Here is a 12,585-nt window from a genome sequence, read left to right as displayed (position 1 = left end):
CCTTCCACTATCCCCATTTGCTCCAAGCTCTGTCCAACCTGGCCTTGGACACTTCCAGGGATCCAGGGGCAGCCCCAGCTTCTCTGGGCATTCTGTGCCAGGGCCTTCCCACCCTCACAGGGAAGAATTTCCAGATGTACATTTTTTGAATGTCTATCATTTGGGGACTTGAAACAAGTCCCAAGGACCTTTGTTTTCATCATACCTCTGTTGGTGGTGTTTACCTGGTGCCTTCACAAGGCGCACCTGGAAGCTCCTCAGTTAGGTCCCAGATGATGTCAGATGAGCTAGAAGCCACCCTGGAGCGTCCACACCTCTTCCTCACCAAGTCAGCTCTCTTCCAAATCCATCAAAGGTGTTGCTAAGTATCTCAAAGGCCAGCTGAGAGCTGAAGAAATGGAAGGAGTTCTTTGAAGGAGACACACCCATGGCAGCACCTTCTGTGCTGCCAATCTGAATTGCCTCTGCCTGGCTCCTGAGTTCTAAGGGAAAAGCCTCACCAGCTTCCAAGGGAGCACGTGCCATCTGAACAGATGGCTGTGAGTACAGCAAGCCAAAAAACAAAGGCTTGTCAGGCTGGGGAGATGAATTCTGTCTGAGAGTACTGAAGCAGCTGCTGGTTCCTCTCCCAGGAATGGATTAAGGCCTCCATCCAACAAAATGCTGGAATAAAAGCTTAACTTGTGAGTATGTTAGTGATGTGCTGGTGGAAATATGTAAGCATTTGAATTCAGAGCTAATCCGGGATCTGTACCTGTGTGCTGTGGACATGAAGGAATATTTTGAGGGAGGTACAGGATGAATTTTGGACTCTTGGTTCGAGCAGCCTTTTGGATGGGGCCAATATCACAGAATTCCCCTTTGCATCTTGTTCAGCCATGGTCCAACCAGCAAACAACTTTCTTGGCTCATTGGAATGTCCTATGAGCATGTCAACAGGGGGCAGGTGACAGATCCATAAAATAATTAATTGTCTTTTTTGAAGCTCATAAACTCTGTTTTCATCTTTCTGTACACAGCAAGATTTTAGTTGCTTTGGGGTTTTTTTTTTCCTGCTTGGAGGCCCCACCAGGGACACCCTTGGAACAGAAGAATGAGCAGTGAGAGGGCTGCCAGCACACTGCAGCCTTGCGGTTTTACAGGATCAAGCAAAGCTATTCCAGCTCTGGCAGTGGCATCCTGCTGTTTGCCACTCAGGGATGCTGGCCAGGAATAGAACTTCTGAGCCTGAGCCTGTCTCATGGGAGATTCTGTGGCTTTGTCATGTGAAACACCAAGTGAGAGGAGCTGGTAAGGGCAAGCTGAAGGCTGCGGGGATGTTATTCATGGTCGTGGAACAACCAGAGCAGATCTCCCCTGTGATGGCAAGGAGCAGTCTAGGTGAGGGGATGAGCTTTCAATCTGCAAATCCCCTTCCATGCAGAGGAAATTTCCTGTTAATTGAAGATTATGACACAGTAGTGATATATAAGACCATTTTGTTGATACTCTTCTACCACTTGATTATTGAAAAAAAAAAACCTTGACTATCCAGCACTGTTCTTGTAGTTTGCTTGCTTTAATACTGTATTCAGCTTTACATAAATAAGTAGAATTAAATCAAATATGAAGTGAAACTGAATGTCTGAAGTAGAACTAAATATAAACATGTTACTTTTATCCCAGTTCCCTAATGAGCTGTTCATTAGGAAAAATATTGACAGTGAATGCAAAGTGTGGCCTCAAAAGATCGTAATAGAAAAGGTCTCCAAATTAAAGGTGTACTTTGGAATGGGGACTTTGCTTCTCTCCAGTTTCAGGAAATCTCTAGAACAGTCTGCATCACAACCTAAATGAGGGATAATGACATTGTTCTTATGCGTTATGAGAATATCTATATAAGAATTATTTTTTAATTTAAAATTAGGATTTGAGAAGGGATATAAGCTGCTATGTCTGCCAGTGTGAATCTTCATGACAGAGGCAAGAAGAAACTCCCCACACCAATCCTCCCAATCCTCTACTCTGTCATTATCCTTTTTTTTTTATTCAGAAGTGCATAATGCAGCCTCTTGTCATAGTTAATGTTTTGGATACCTGAGCTGTGGCATTGCATGAGTCAGTTCATGCTGCCTGACAGAGAGAATTGTTAAAACATTCCCTTTCCAAGTCCTTTACTTTTGAGCGTGTCCTCCACCATTTCCCAAGGACTTCAGGAGGTAAATCTCATTTCACAAAACCAGTGGTGTTGTAATTATCCTTTCAGCAAATTAAACCTCCCACCTTATTATCAGGTTTGTTTTCTTTACTATTTTTTTTTTTTAAATTATTTGGTCTGGCCACTTCTCCCCTCCTGTGGGACAGATGGAATTGCCTTGTTGTTTTTTTTTTCTTTCTTTTCCTCCTTTTTTTTTCCCTTTGGTAAAGACAGATAAAGAAAGATTTCTTTTCTGTTCGTGCAGAGGTGGAGGCTAATTGCTGGGTTAATTGAGAAGAATGGTGCTTCTGATGTTCTCACAAAGTATCAAACAGCCTCAACATATTTCTCCCCTCTCTCCCTCACTCCACCTAAAGAGACCCATTGAATTTGCACATTACTGTACAGAAGTGATTATGGGCTTAATTGTATTTATTTTGCTTGGTGGGGAGGCCATCATAACAGTGGTTGATTGATTTTTATAAAATCACCCTCAAGGTCATGTGTAGGACTTTGCTTTCCTGCGCAGCCATAACAAACAATTTGAAGGTCACAGCCAAAGGCTTCGTTGAGCAATATTCCTGCTTTCTGCTTTCAGAGAAGGGGTCAAGTGCAATAAAAAAAGGAAGCGTAACTTTTATTTTCTTTTTAGAAAAAGGGGAAGACAACCTTGTAAAGCAGAAACTGTATATTTATTCAGACCCAACAAAAACCACAGAGGGTTAGTGGGACAATATGCAATTTTTGGACAGAAGAATTTGCAAGTTTGGCCAGAGTTTGTTTTACATATAGACTTGATAAATGGTTAAATGAGTCCTTCCTAATGCTTTATTTTCTGTTCTGTGATGCTGCTCTTCTTTAATCCTCAGCAGTTGAACTTTACTTTTTTCTCTGCATTATCTCCCAAAGACTGAGCACCATTTGGATTTGTCCTGAGAGGTTTTCAGAAGCTTTGCAAAGAGCCAGGTGACAGTGGCATTGTGGACTGACCATAAGTGTAGCTCATCTGTCCATTTTCTAGGGTTACATGCTGGGTCTGACTGCTGCTTCTAAGGGAAAGCAAAAGAGTCACATACAGCGAATCCTGCAATCATAGAATGGTTTGGTTGGAAGGAACCTTTAAAACCATCTTGTTCCAATCCCTCTGCTGTGGATAGGACTCCTTAAACTAAACTGGGTTGCTTAAAGCCCTATCCAAGCTGGCCTGGAACATGTCCAGGGGTGGGGCAGCCACAGCTTCTCTGGGCAACCTGTTCTAGTTCCTCACCAGCACCACAGGGAAGAATTTCTTCCTAAAATAAGGGCTTCTGGTGTTCGAGTCGCACCAGCAGAGGTTTAAATTGGATATTAGGAAGAATTCCTTTACTGAAAGGGAAGTCAAGCAGTGTAACAGACTTCCCAGGGGAGTGGTGGACTCACCATCCCTGGAAGTGTTCAAAAAATGTGTGGACATGATCCTTGGAGTCATGGTTTAGTGGTGGACTCAACAGTGCTGGGTTAATGGCTGGACTCAGTGACCTTAGACATCTTTTCCAACCTCAATGACTCTGATTTCCCCCTGGAAGGGTCAAACTTGCAGGCCAGGTGTGCACAGCTCCTGTTGGAATTCCAGCTGCTCCTGGAATGTGGTGGGACTATTGCTTGTACTTGCACCTAGTGCAGAGCAGTCAGCAGCATCCAAGCTTCTCTGACACTCAGAAATCCACAAAAGATATGGAAAGTCTTTGATCAACAGCTTGAAAATTTTGAATGGGAAAAAGGTGACTGAAACTTGGGAAATCTTGTTTGAGACAGAACAGATTTTGCAATCAAAAGATAGGACAACTGTCTACCAGGCCTCCTAGTTCAGTGGTACAGCATGGCAGCAATTAAAATACTCATTAAAAATTGTATGAAGAGAGGTGGAAACAGAAATGACTGTATTTCACTGGGAACAGAGCATAGGAAGTCAATAAAGACCTTAGGGAAGATGTCTTTTTTTATGTTAGGAGTGAAATAAATCGCAGTGATTTACAGTTCCATTTATAGATTGTTGTGATAAAATTATTAACACTGCTGCTATAAGGCAAAAGTATTTAATAAATATTTCTGTTCTCAGTATGGGAAGGAACAGGATGGTAAATTAGATCACAAGAGGAAGATGGACCAGCAGTCCATTTATTGCCAAATAATGCTAATAGAATGAAAACATTAAATATTCCCTCAAGAATACACATTCTTAAATCAACAGGTCCAGTCTCATTCAAGGGCTTTAAAACTGCTGCTGGAGTCAGATATCTTGTGTTGTTTTACATGAAACAAGCTGAAATTTGTTCTGGTTCATCACAATCTATGCAGTATAATTTGCAAAAACTCTATATAAAGGCTCAACATTAATACATTTGTACATAGAAAAGTATGTCTAGGGAAAGAGACAATTTACACATGGGGGGTGTTGGTGTTTGTGAGAGCAAACTTGTGGTTCCCAGTGGTTATAAGCAAGAAAATGTGGGATTTATCTTTTTCTTTGATTAAGTGTTTTGTATTAAAAAAATATGTAGAAAGAATTCAAATCTAGAAAGAAAATATTTAATGGGTAGTCCCCATTCAAATACTGGCTTTGTTATAATCCTAGGAAATGAGGACTAAGTTAAAAGACTTTGTTATAAACTTAGGAAATCAATGAAACAATGAAAGCCCCTCCATGCAAGAATAAAAAAGGAAATCAAGATTAGCAGAATATGAGCAATGGCAAGCAATGATCAAGGCAGTATTTAATCTGTTTTTTATATCAGAACTTCTTTCCTTCTTTTTTTTTTTCTTTTTGTCTAAATACTGCAATTAAACCAGATGTCTGATCTCCCTTGATCATGCTAAGGGCTGGTAGCATTATCATGGAATCATGGAATGGTTTGGGTTGGAAGGGACCTTAGAGATCATCTGATCATCTTGTTCCACCCCCTGCCATGGGCACAGACACCTTCCATTAGATCAGGTTGCTCAGGGTCCCATCCAGCCTGGTCTTGAGCACTTCCAGGGATGTGCAGCCACAGTTTCTCTGGGCAACCTGTGCCACGGTCTCACCACCTTCACAGGGAAGAATCTGTGAGGCAGGAGAGCCAACTGTGTGGTAGGTAGAGAGATCACCATTAAAAACTGCTTCCACCAGTAGCAAGCTGGCTATGGGATGAACTGGCACAGTTACCAGCTACTTCACACAAAGGGAGCGTGGTAGACCCTCTGTAAAAGGTCTGAATTTTCCAGACTTTGGGAATTTCCCTACTAGCCCCTGGGAAACAAGCTTGACCTAGGAAGGCATATCCCATGAAATGAATGAGAGTCCACTCTGTCCACATCCGCTGTAAAGATAGTGACAGTGTCCTACACAGAAGAGGAGCTATGAAAGGAGATAATGGAATAAACCATCCTGAGGTGACAGACAGGCATTTTCAGCTCACTCTAGGCAAGAACAAGAGAGGCATTTGACAGAACTGAAGAGCTTGATTAAAAAAAAAAAGGCATGGAAATGGCTTTTCATGCACTATGCATTTAACCCACAGAATTCATTGCTTCAAGAAGTCGTTGAGACCAAATATCACAAAGATTCCAAAGACCAGTTCTTTATTACTAGCAAATCTTATCCAGTTATACTAATAGTCGGTAGGAGGAAAATGTTGGCAAGGAGATGAAACCTTATGCTTTAAGGCGAAGCTAACCTCTAATTAGGGATTAAAATGAGCTTTTTATGGGATGGGGAGATCAACTCACAGCCAGCTAAGAGGGAGACGTGCCTTACGCTGTATTTGGAAGCATCTGGTTTCGAACAGCAGCTGGAAGAGTTTGCAGGATTAAATCAACCACTGATCTAAACAAGTTGCCAGTTCTTATGTTCCGAAGCCGGTTTCCTCTACCCTCTCCCAGTCACAAGTAGGTTGTAATCTAAAAAGTAACATAATACAAATTAAGTAGGAATATCCCTTTTCACATGAAGTGACTTAGTTGGTTAAAATTGGGATTTTCCAAACACAACTTCCTTCCACTGTGGTTGCAGAGTCTGCCCAGGCTGACTGGCCTTGCTCAAGTCTAGAAATGCAGACTGTTGTAGAATCAAAAAATGGACCAGATTAAACAGGTCTGTAAAAAGTTGGTAAATTCATAGGGGAAAGCATGGGGCAAGGTGGAAATATCACAGAATGCAGTAATATTTTAGCCTTTTAATTTTACTGCAAACCCCTCTGTTTACCTACTTCTCACAGTTCCTTTGACTGTGAGAGAATGACTGGCTGAATATATGACTGTGTTTTGTTCTTCTCTTGTCTTCAGGTGGCAAACTCTTGTTCACTGGACCAGGACCTGTAGAACTGCATGCTCATTACATCCTGGTCTCTGATGGAGGAGAGCTCCAGGTGGGATCCCCTGAGGCCCCTTTCCGTCACAAGGCACACATCTATCTCTATGGCAGCCTCCATTCTCCACCATTATTTCCATATGGAGTCAAATTCCTGGCAGTGAGGAATGGGACCCTTTCCATTCATGGTGAGTACATTTTTTTTCTTGTCAAAAGCAAAGGACAAATGGATAACAGAAAACAAATTGAAGAAAACAAGGAAAAAGGGTTTTGGAAGAAAAATAAATTGACGAAACTTTGGTCATTATTCTCACAGAATCATGGAATTGGTTGGGTCGGAAGAGACTGTAAAAACCATCTCATTCCAATTCCTTGCCATAGGCAGGGACATCTTCCACTATCCCAGGTTGCTCCAAGGTGCATCCAGCCTTGTCTTGGACACTTCCAGGGATCCAGAGGTAGCATCAGCTTCTCTGGGCAGCCTGTGCCAGGGCCTTACCATCCTCAGAGGGAATACATGCATCTTCCCAATATCCCATCTAACCCTGCCCTCTGGCAGTGGGAAGACATTCCCTGTGTCCTGTGCCTCCATCCCTTGTCCCAAGTCCCTCTCCAGCTCTTCTGAAGCCCCTTTAGGCCCTGGAAGGGGTTCTGAGGCCTTCCTGGAGCCTTCTCTTCTCCAGGTGAACACCCCCAGCTCCCCCAGCCTGGCTCCAGAGCAGAGGTGCTCCAGCCCTCAGAGCATGGCCTCTTCTGGACTCATTCCAACATCTCCACACCTTTCTTATATTGTGGCATAGAAGAATTTAAAGATGGAGCTTTTTTTGAACAGTATGAAATATGGGTATAAAATGGCCAGTTTGGTCATAGAATTCAAGTCCAAACTCAGCATGAATCAGAACATTGGTGCAACGCACATTTTTCAAGTTCTTCACTAGTGGGCTATTTTTAAAGGCTCTAAGTGTCACAGAGGAGAAAAAGAAATAGAGAGAAGCCATCTGAATGTCTCATCTTCCTTCTTCCTTCTGAACGTCTCTTCTTCCTTCTGTTTGTGTGTCAACCTTCCTGTTGGTGGATGTTCACACCCTCCAGCAGGGCTTGAACTTCCACCCTGTGCCCTACAGGCAGAGTTGTTGCTGGCTGAGCACAGAGACGTGTGGTTCTCAGTCAAAAATGAAGTCAGGCACTGAGAGTAACATCTGAACACAGGCAGGGAGTGAGTTGCCCCTCTGTGCCGTCGTCCTGCCAGCTCACAGGAGCTGAGCAAGATTGGGAGAGGTGGGGTTGGGAGTGAAGGCAGTGAACAGATGTTTTCTGAATCAGGAGAGAGGAGCAGAGGCTGGGGAAGGAGATCCTGGCAGAGGCAAGAGAAGTGGGGCTGCACCTCAGCACCACGTCAGGTGCTCTTGACCCCTTCATTGAGACACAGCAAAGCTCAATTATTTACTATCTGTAAAAGGCTTCAATAATTTCAGTGAAGTGGCTTTGCAGAGCATTTCTACCCCATTTCCTGGAGGATCTCTGTGAAGGAGGGCTATTAGAGCATTTTGGCTGAATTGACTGTCCGTTACTGGCCATTGAGTTTCACACAGTTATCCCAGCCCTGAGCTCAGTAATTCCCCTTAGATTAAAGCTTGCCTTCCAGAAAGGCTTGATCTTTGAGGACATCAAGGGAGACAGAAATCAGCTTTTTCCTTAGAGGCTTTTTCCAGGGGATTAATTTGGTTAATAATCCTTTTTTTTTTTTTTTTCCTTTTTAGAGAAAAGTATTGAAATGTCTGATTTGAATTTGCCTGACAACAGCTTTTGCTGCTTCACTTTCTATGTCTTCTGCTACTTTAAAGTGTCCTTCTATCCCTGGTTTGACCCCAGTAAGCCAGGATTTTGTCCTTAGATTTTCAGCAATTTACAGCACAAGCCTTCACTTTTCCATGCTTTTTGTTTTCTAGCAATGTAGGAAAAGCCAGTAGCAACTCCTGGCAGCTGTGCCTCCTGTGCTGCTTCTCCTTTCCACTCCAAGCCTGTATCATCTTTGGCTTGGTGACTCCATCACCCTGAAAACTGAAGACAAACAGGGCAGAGTGCATTTTGCTGTCTCACCTTAGTGATGTGATGGAGAGAGACAAACCCAGGCATCCACATCAGTACCTTTGACTCTTTTCTCACTGATATTTCATCTGTTTTACTCAGTGCCATAATTCCCAGTGAGTTTCCATTCCCTAGGAAAACAAAAAGATGAGGTCTGCAATCGAAGGATTACTTGGATGGAGATATGTGGAGTCAGAGGTGGCTTGACCCTTAGTGGAAACATCTCTTGGTTTCAATTTTTTATAAATTTTTGGGTATCAAAAAGCTTGTGTTGGAAGGGATGTTAAAAACCATCTAGTCCACCCCCATTCCATGGGCAGGAACACCTTCCACTATCCCAGGTTGCTCAGGGTCCCATCCAACCTGTCCTTGGACACTTCCAGGGATCCGGGGGCAGCCACAACTTCTCTGGGCAACCTGTAGCAGGGATTCCCCACCCTCACAGGAAACAATTCCTTCCCCATATCCTATCTAAATCTGCCCTCTCTCACTTTGAAACCATTCCCCCTTGTCCTGTCCCTCCAGGCCCTTGTCCCAAGTCCCTCTTCAGCTCTCCTGGAGCCCCTTTAGGCCCTGGAATGGGCTCTAAATTCTCCCTGGATCCTTCTCTTCTCCAGGCTGAACAACTCCAACTCTTATTCTATTGTTATTCAAAACCAGTTCTTATTCAAGAATTCATATCAATTTCTTATTCAACAAATCCAGAGTAGCTGAGAAGTCACTTTTAAGCTCTGCACAACGCTCAGCCCCAGTGCATGGCTGCAATTATTGTTCATTCAAACCATGTAATCTGCAATTTAACATTGAAGCAGTAGAAGCCTGCTACAAAACATGACAGAAAGTAGTGGGGTCCTTTACTGGGTTCATATTGCTGACGTGGAAAAAAAATCTACTGTTCTGTCTTCAACTTAGCATCAGTCTGGTCTGTGGTATAGAACAAATCGTTGAGCATGACAGCCCCTTTCATATGTATGTGTGAAAGAGGCTGACATGCTCAGCAATATACATTTGTGAGATACATTTATATACAAGAATATATATGTTATCTCAGATCAAAATCATTAAATAAGCAGGTTTCCAAATTCTTGGCTGTCTTGGCGAAGACAGGACAGAGCGCATTTTAATTCCTTTTCTCTTTCAGACTGGGAACGTTGGGGGATGCTCTGCAGCTCTGGTTGAGTTCAGATTGTTTAGTAAGCGCTGTCAGCTCCTCACTTTGATATGTTAATATGACTAAGGGTTTCCCACAATTCCCTCATGAGTGGCAGTCCTTTGCTCCGGTAGTTGTAGCAGACTGGGAAATTTCACTGTTGCCTTTGGCTTTAGCCAACTCCCCTGCCAGTCAGAGCGTGCCACCCATAAACTGCCTGTCAATCACCCGTCACTTTGAGGAGGGGGTTTCAGTCAGCCAGGGCAACTCGACTTTTTGACAATGTAATTATGGCCCTTGCATCTGCAGTAGGGGCCTGAGCGGGGCTGAGAGAGTTTTATTGATTGTTCAGAAGGGAAATTTATCACTGTCTCCAGCTCCATTCGCGCTCTATTCCCTGAGAAACTCTCCTGACAAGCTTCGGGAGAGAAGTTCAGCATGGTGGCCTTGTCTGTTCTTGTGCCTTTGTCCTTCCCAGGGAAACTGGAGACACCAGTGGATGCTGAGTGGGGGCAGGAACTGGGTGCAGAGTGGAGGTGCTGCATCAAAACAAAGAACACCCAGCCTGTCCTTGTGACAGCTGATCTTGTGGTCCTAACACCCTAATCATGGAATCACAGACTGGTTTGGGTTTGAAGGACCTGAAAGCTCATCCAGTTCCAGCCCCTGCCATGGGCAGGAACAACTTCCACTATCCCAAGGTGCTCCAAGCCCCATCCAACCTGGCCTTGGGCACTTCCAGGGATCCAGGGGCAGCCACAGCTTCTCTGGGCACCCTGTGCCAGGGCCTCACTGCCCTCACAGGAAGAGGTTTTTCCCAATATCCCATCTAAACCCACCCTCCTTCAGCTTAAGATCATTCCCCCTTTTCCTGTCCCTCCAGGCCCTTGTCTAAAGTTCCTCTCCAGCTCTCCTGGAGCCTCTTTAGGCTCTGGAGGGGGCTCTAAATTTTCCCTGGATCCTTCTCTTCTCAAGGCTGAACACTCACAGCACTCCCAGTCTGGCTCCAGAGCAGAGATATTTCCACACATTGAAAAATTTTAAAGGCCTTCTCCATTTTCAGCGGTCCTGGTAGATGATCTCATTATTCCATTGTGTCCCCTCAAAACAGACTGTGCCTCTTTCAAAAAAAGACCATCACTTTTGTCAGGCATTTATCTAAAACACACTGTTGTGATATTACACTGTGTTGTTGGTTGTTACAATCCAGATTAAAAACATGCTCCATTCACCTTGTCCAAACCATGAAAGGTGTGTAGTAAAGAAAAAGCTATGTCCTGAAGGTTTTGGTTTAATAACTTATTTATAATCACGATAATTCAAGCAGGGGTGTCAGCAGTCATTTCAATGCTCTAAAGTCATGGCTAGTCCTGCTGCAAAGAATGGCCCTGCACGTGCAGTGGAGAAAATTACATTATAGAGGTAAATTTGCATGACTTCTATCCCAGATTTCTCTGCAGCCAAAGCAGTCTGATACTTTTTCAGGGTTAGCTCAGGGAAAAAAAGTGGTTTTTATCAGTTGAACCAATTATTAATTTTAATTGCTTTTAATCAATAATAAACCACAAAATATTTGTGAGCTGTGCACTGTGCTTTACAGAGCCTGTGCTTTCCTCCAGAGATCAAACATTTAATCAAATGCCTCTTGCTTTGCCTCCATTAGGCAGTGTTATGTATCTGTGCCGAGTTTGAGATTAAGAGATCATAGACAACATGAGAGAATTTGTTCTGCTTTACTCACATATTAAAAAGAAAAGCTTCCCAGGGGGAAAAAATAGGGAAAAAAGTATCTAGCAGGGGGTTTCAAGATAGGGTGCAGAGATCTGTTAGAGAAAAGATGTTTTTTACTCTACTGAAATGCTCTTCTATTCAATAAATATTATTTTTCACTACCTGACCTTCCTGATTTGCACACCCCTGCTACACCTGAGGTTGCTGCTGTTCCTTAGGTGCCAGTTATCCTGCATGGGAGTTGCAGGAGTCTTTTTGCCTCCTGTGACAGTGTTTTTCCTTTCCAAGACCTTGACTTTAACATGATGCATTAAAGCAGATGGCTCTGGAACAGAAGGCTGAGCTGCCTTGAATCCCCTCGTGTTCACCGGGGGTAAGAAACTGCACTTAGGCACTTCCCATGGAGTAACTAATGTACAATGACTTGTGCCTTCACTTTCTTATTCACAAATACAAGATGACCATTAGATTTTAAAGACCTAGCAGATGGGGGAAAAAAAAAAAAGAGTTGGGTTCAGGGCAAGCTGCTGTGTCTTTCACAGTTTGCCCTTCTTTCTAATAGAGATGCATCTATTATCTTTGATTTAAGCTTAAATCAGTTGATTTGTGTGTTGGTGCTGATCTTAATGAGGAAAATGTGATGCAAAGGGGACAGAGAGATGGGCATTAATATATATATTATATAATAAAGATAAATATAATATAGGTAGTAAAGATAGTAATACAATATAACACAATATATACTATATACTCTGTAATGGAATAGAATAGAATAGGATAGGATAGGATAGAATAGAATATGTACATAGGCCATAGCTAATATATTACCTTGTGATTCTTGACAGGGTGTAGGTCTGTGGCTTGCTACAAATGTGGGTGCATATTATATTTTAAATAATTTCCTCCTTCAAACGTTCAAATATGCATCAAAATATCCCTAGCAATTCTTGTCCCAACAAGAAACAGGTTATTGGCTGGAGGAAGAGAACACCCAGCTGCAAATTCAGGGTTAATTTCCACCCTAGGTAGGAGAAAGGCTGCAAAGTTTGGGCTTTCCAGGCAGGTGGTGGAGGTGTTCAAGAAATAACTGGATGTGGAACTAAGTGCTCCTGT

The 12,585-nt window shown here is 43.1% G+C and overlaps 1 protein-coding gene across 1 annotated transcript in view; it reads left to right on the top strand.

Annotated features, from left to right (window-relative positions):
• Positions 1 to 12,585, top strand: part of PKHD1 (PKHD1 ciliary IPT domain containing fibrocystin/polyductin) — a gene marked incomplete at its 3' end in the record, with an annotated part of 237,744 nt that overhangs the window by 82,621 nt on the left and 142,538 nt on the right. Inside the window, exon 36 of the mRNA XM_082276787.1 lies at positions 6,479 to 6,691. Coding sequence (XP_082132913.1) covers positions 6,479 to 6,691 — 213 coding nt within the window. The remainder of the gene's footprint in view (positions 1 to 6,478; positions 6,692 to 12,585) is intronic.

The sequence above is a fragment of the Coloeus monedula genome (assembly GCF_965178545.1).
Source record: "Coloeus monedula genome assembly, chromosome: 2".
In the NCBI taxonomy this organism is placed as follows: Eukaryota; Metazoa; Chordata; class Aves; order Passeriformes; family Corvidae; genus Coloeus; species Coloeus monedula.
Note: the sequence above shows the minus strand (reverse complement) of the source record. Positions and strands in the feature narration are given on the sequence as shown.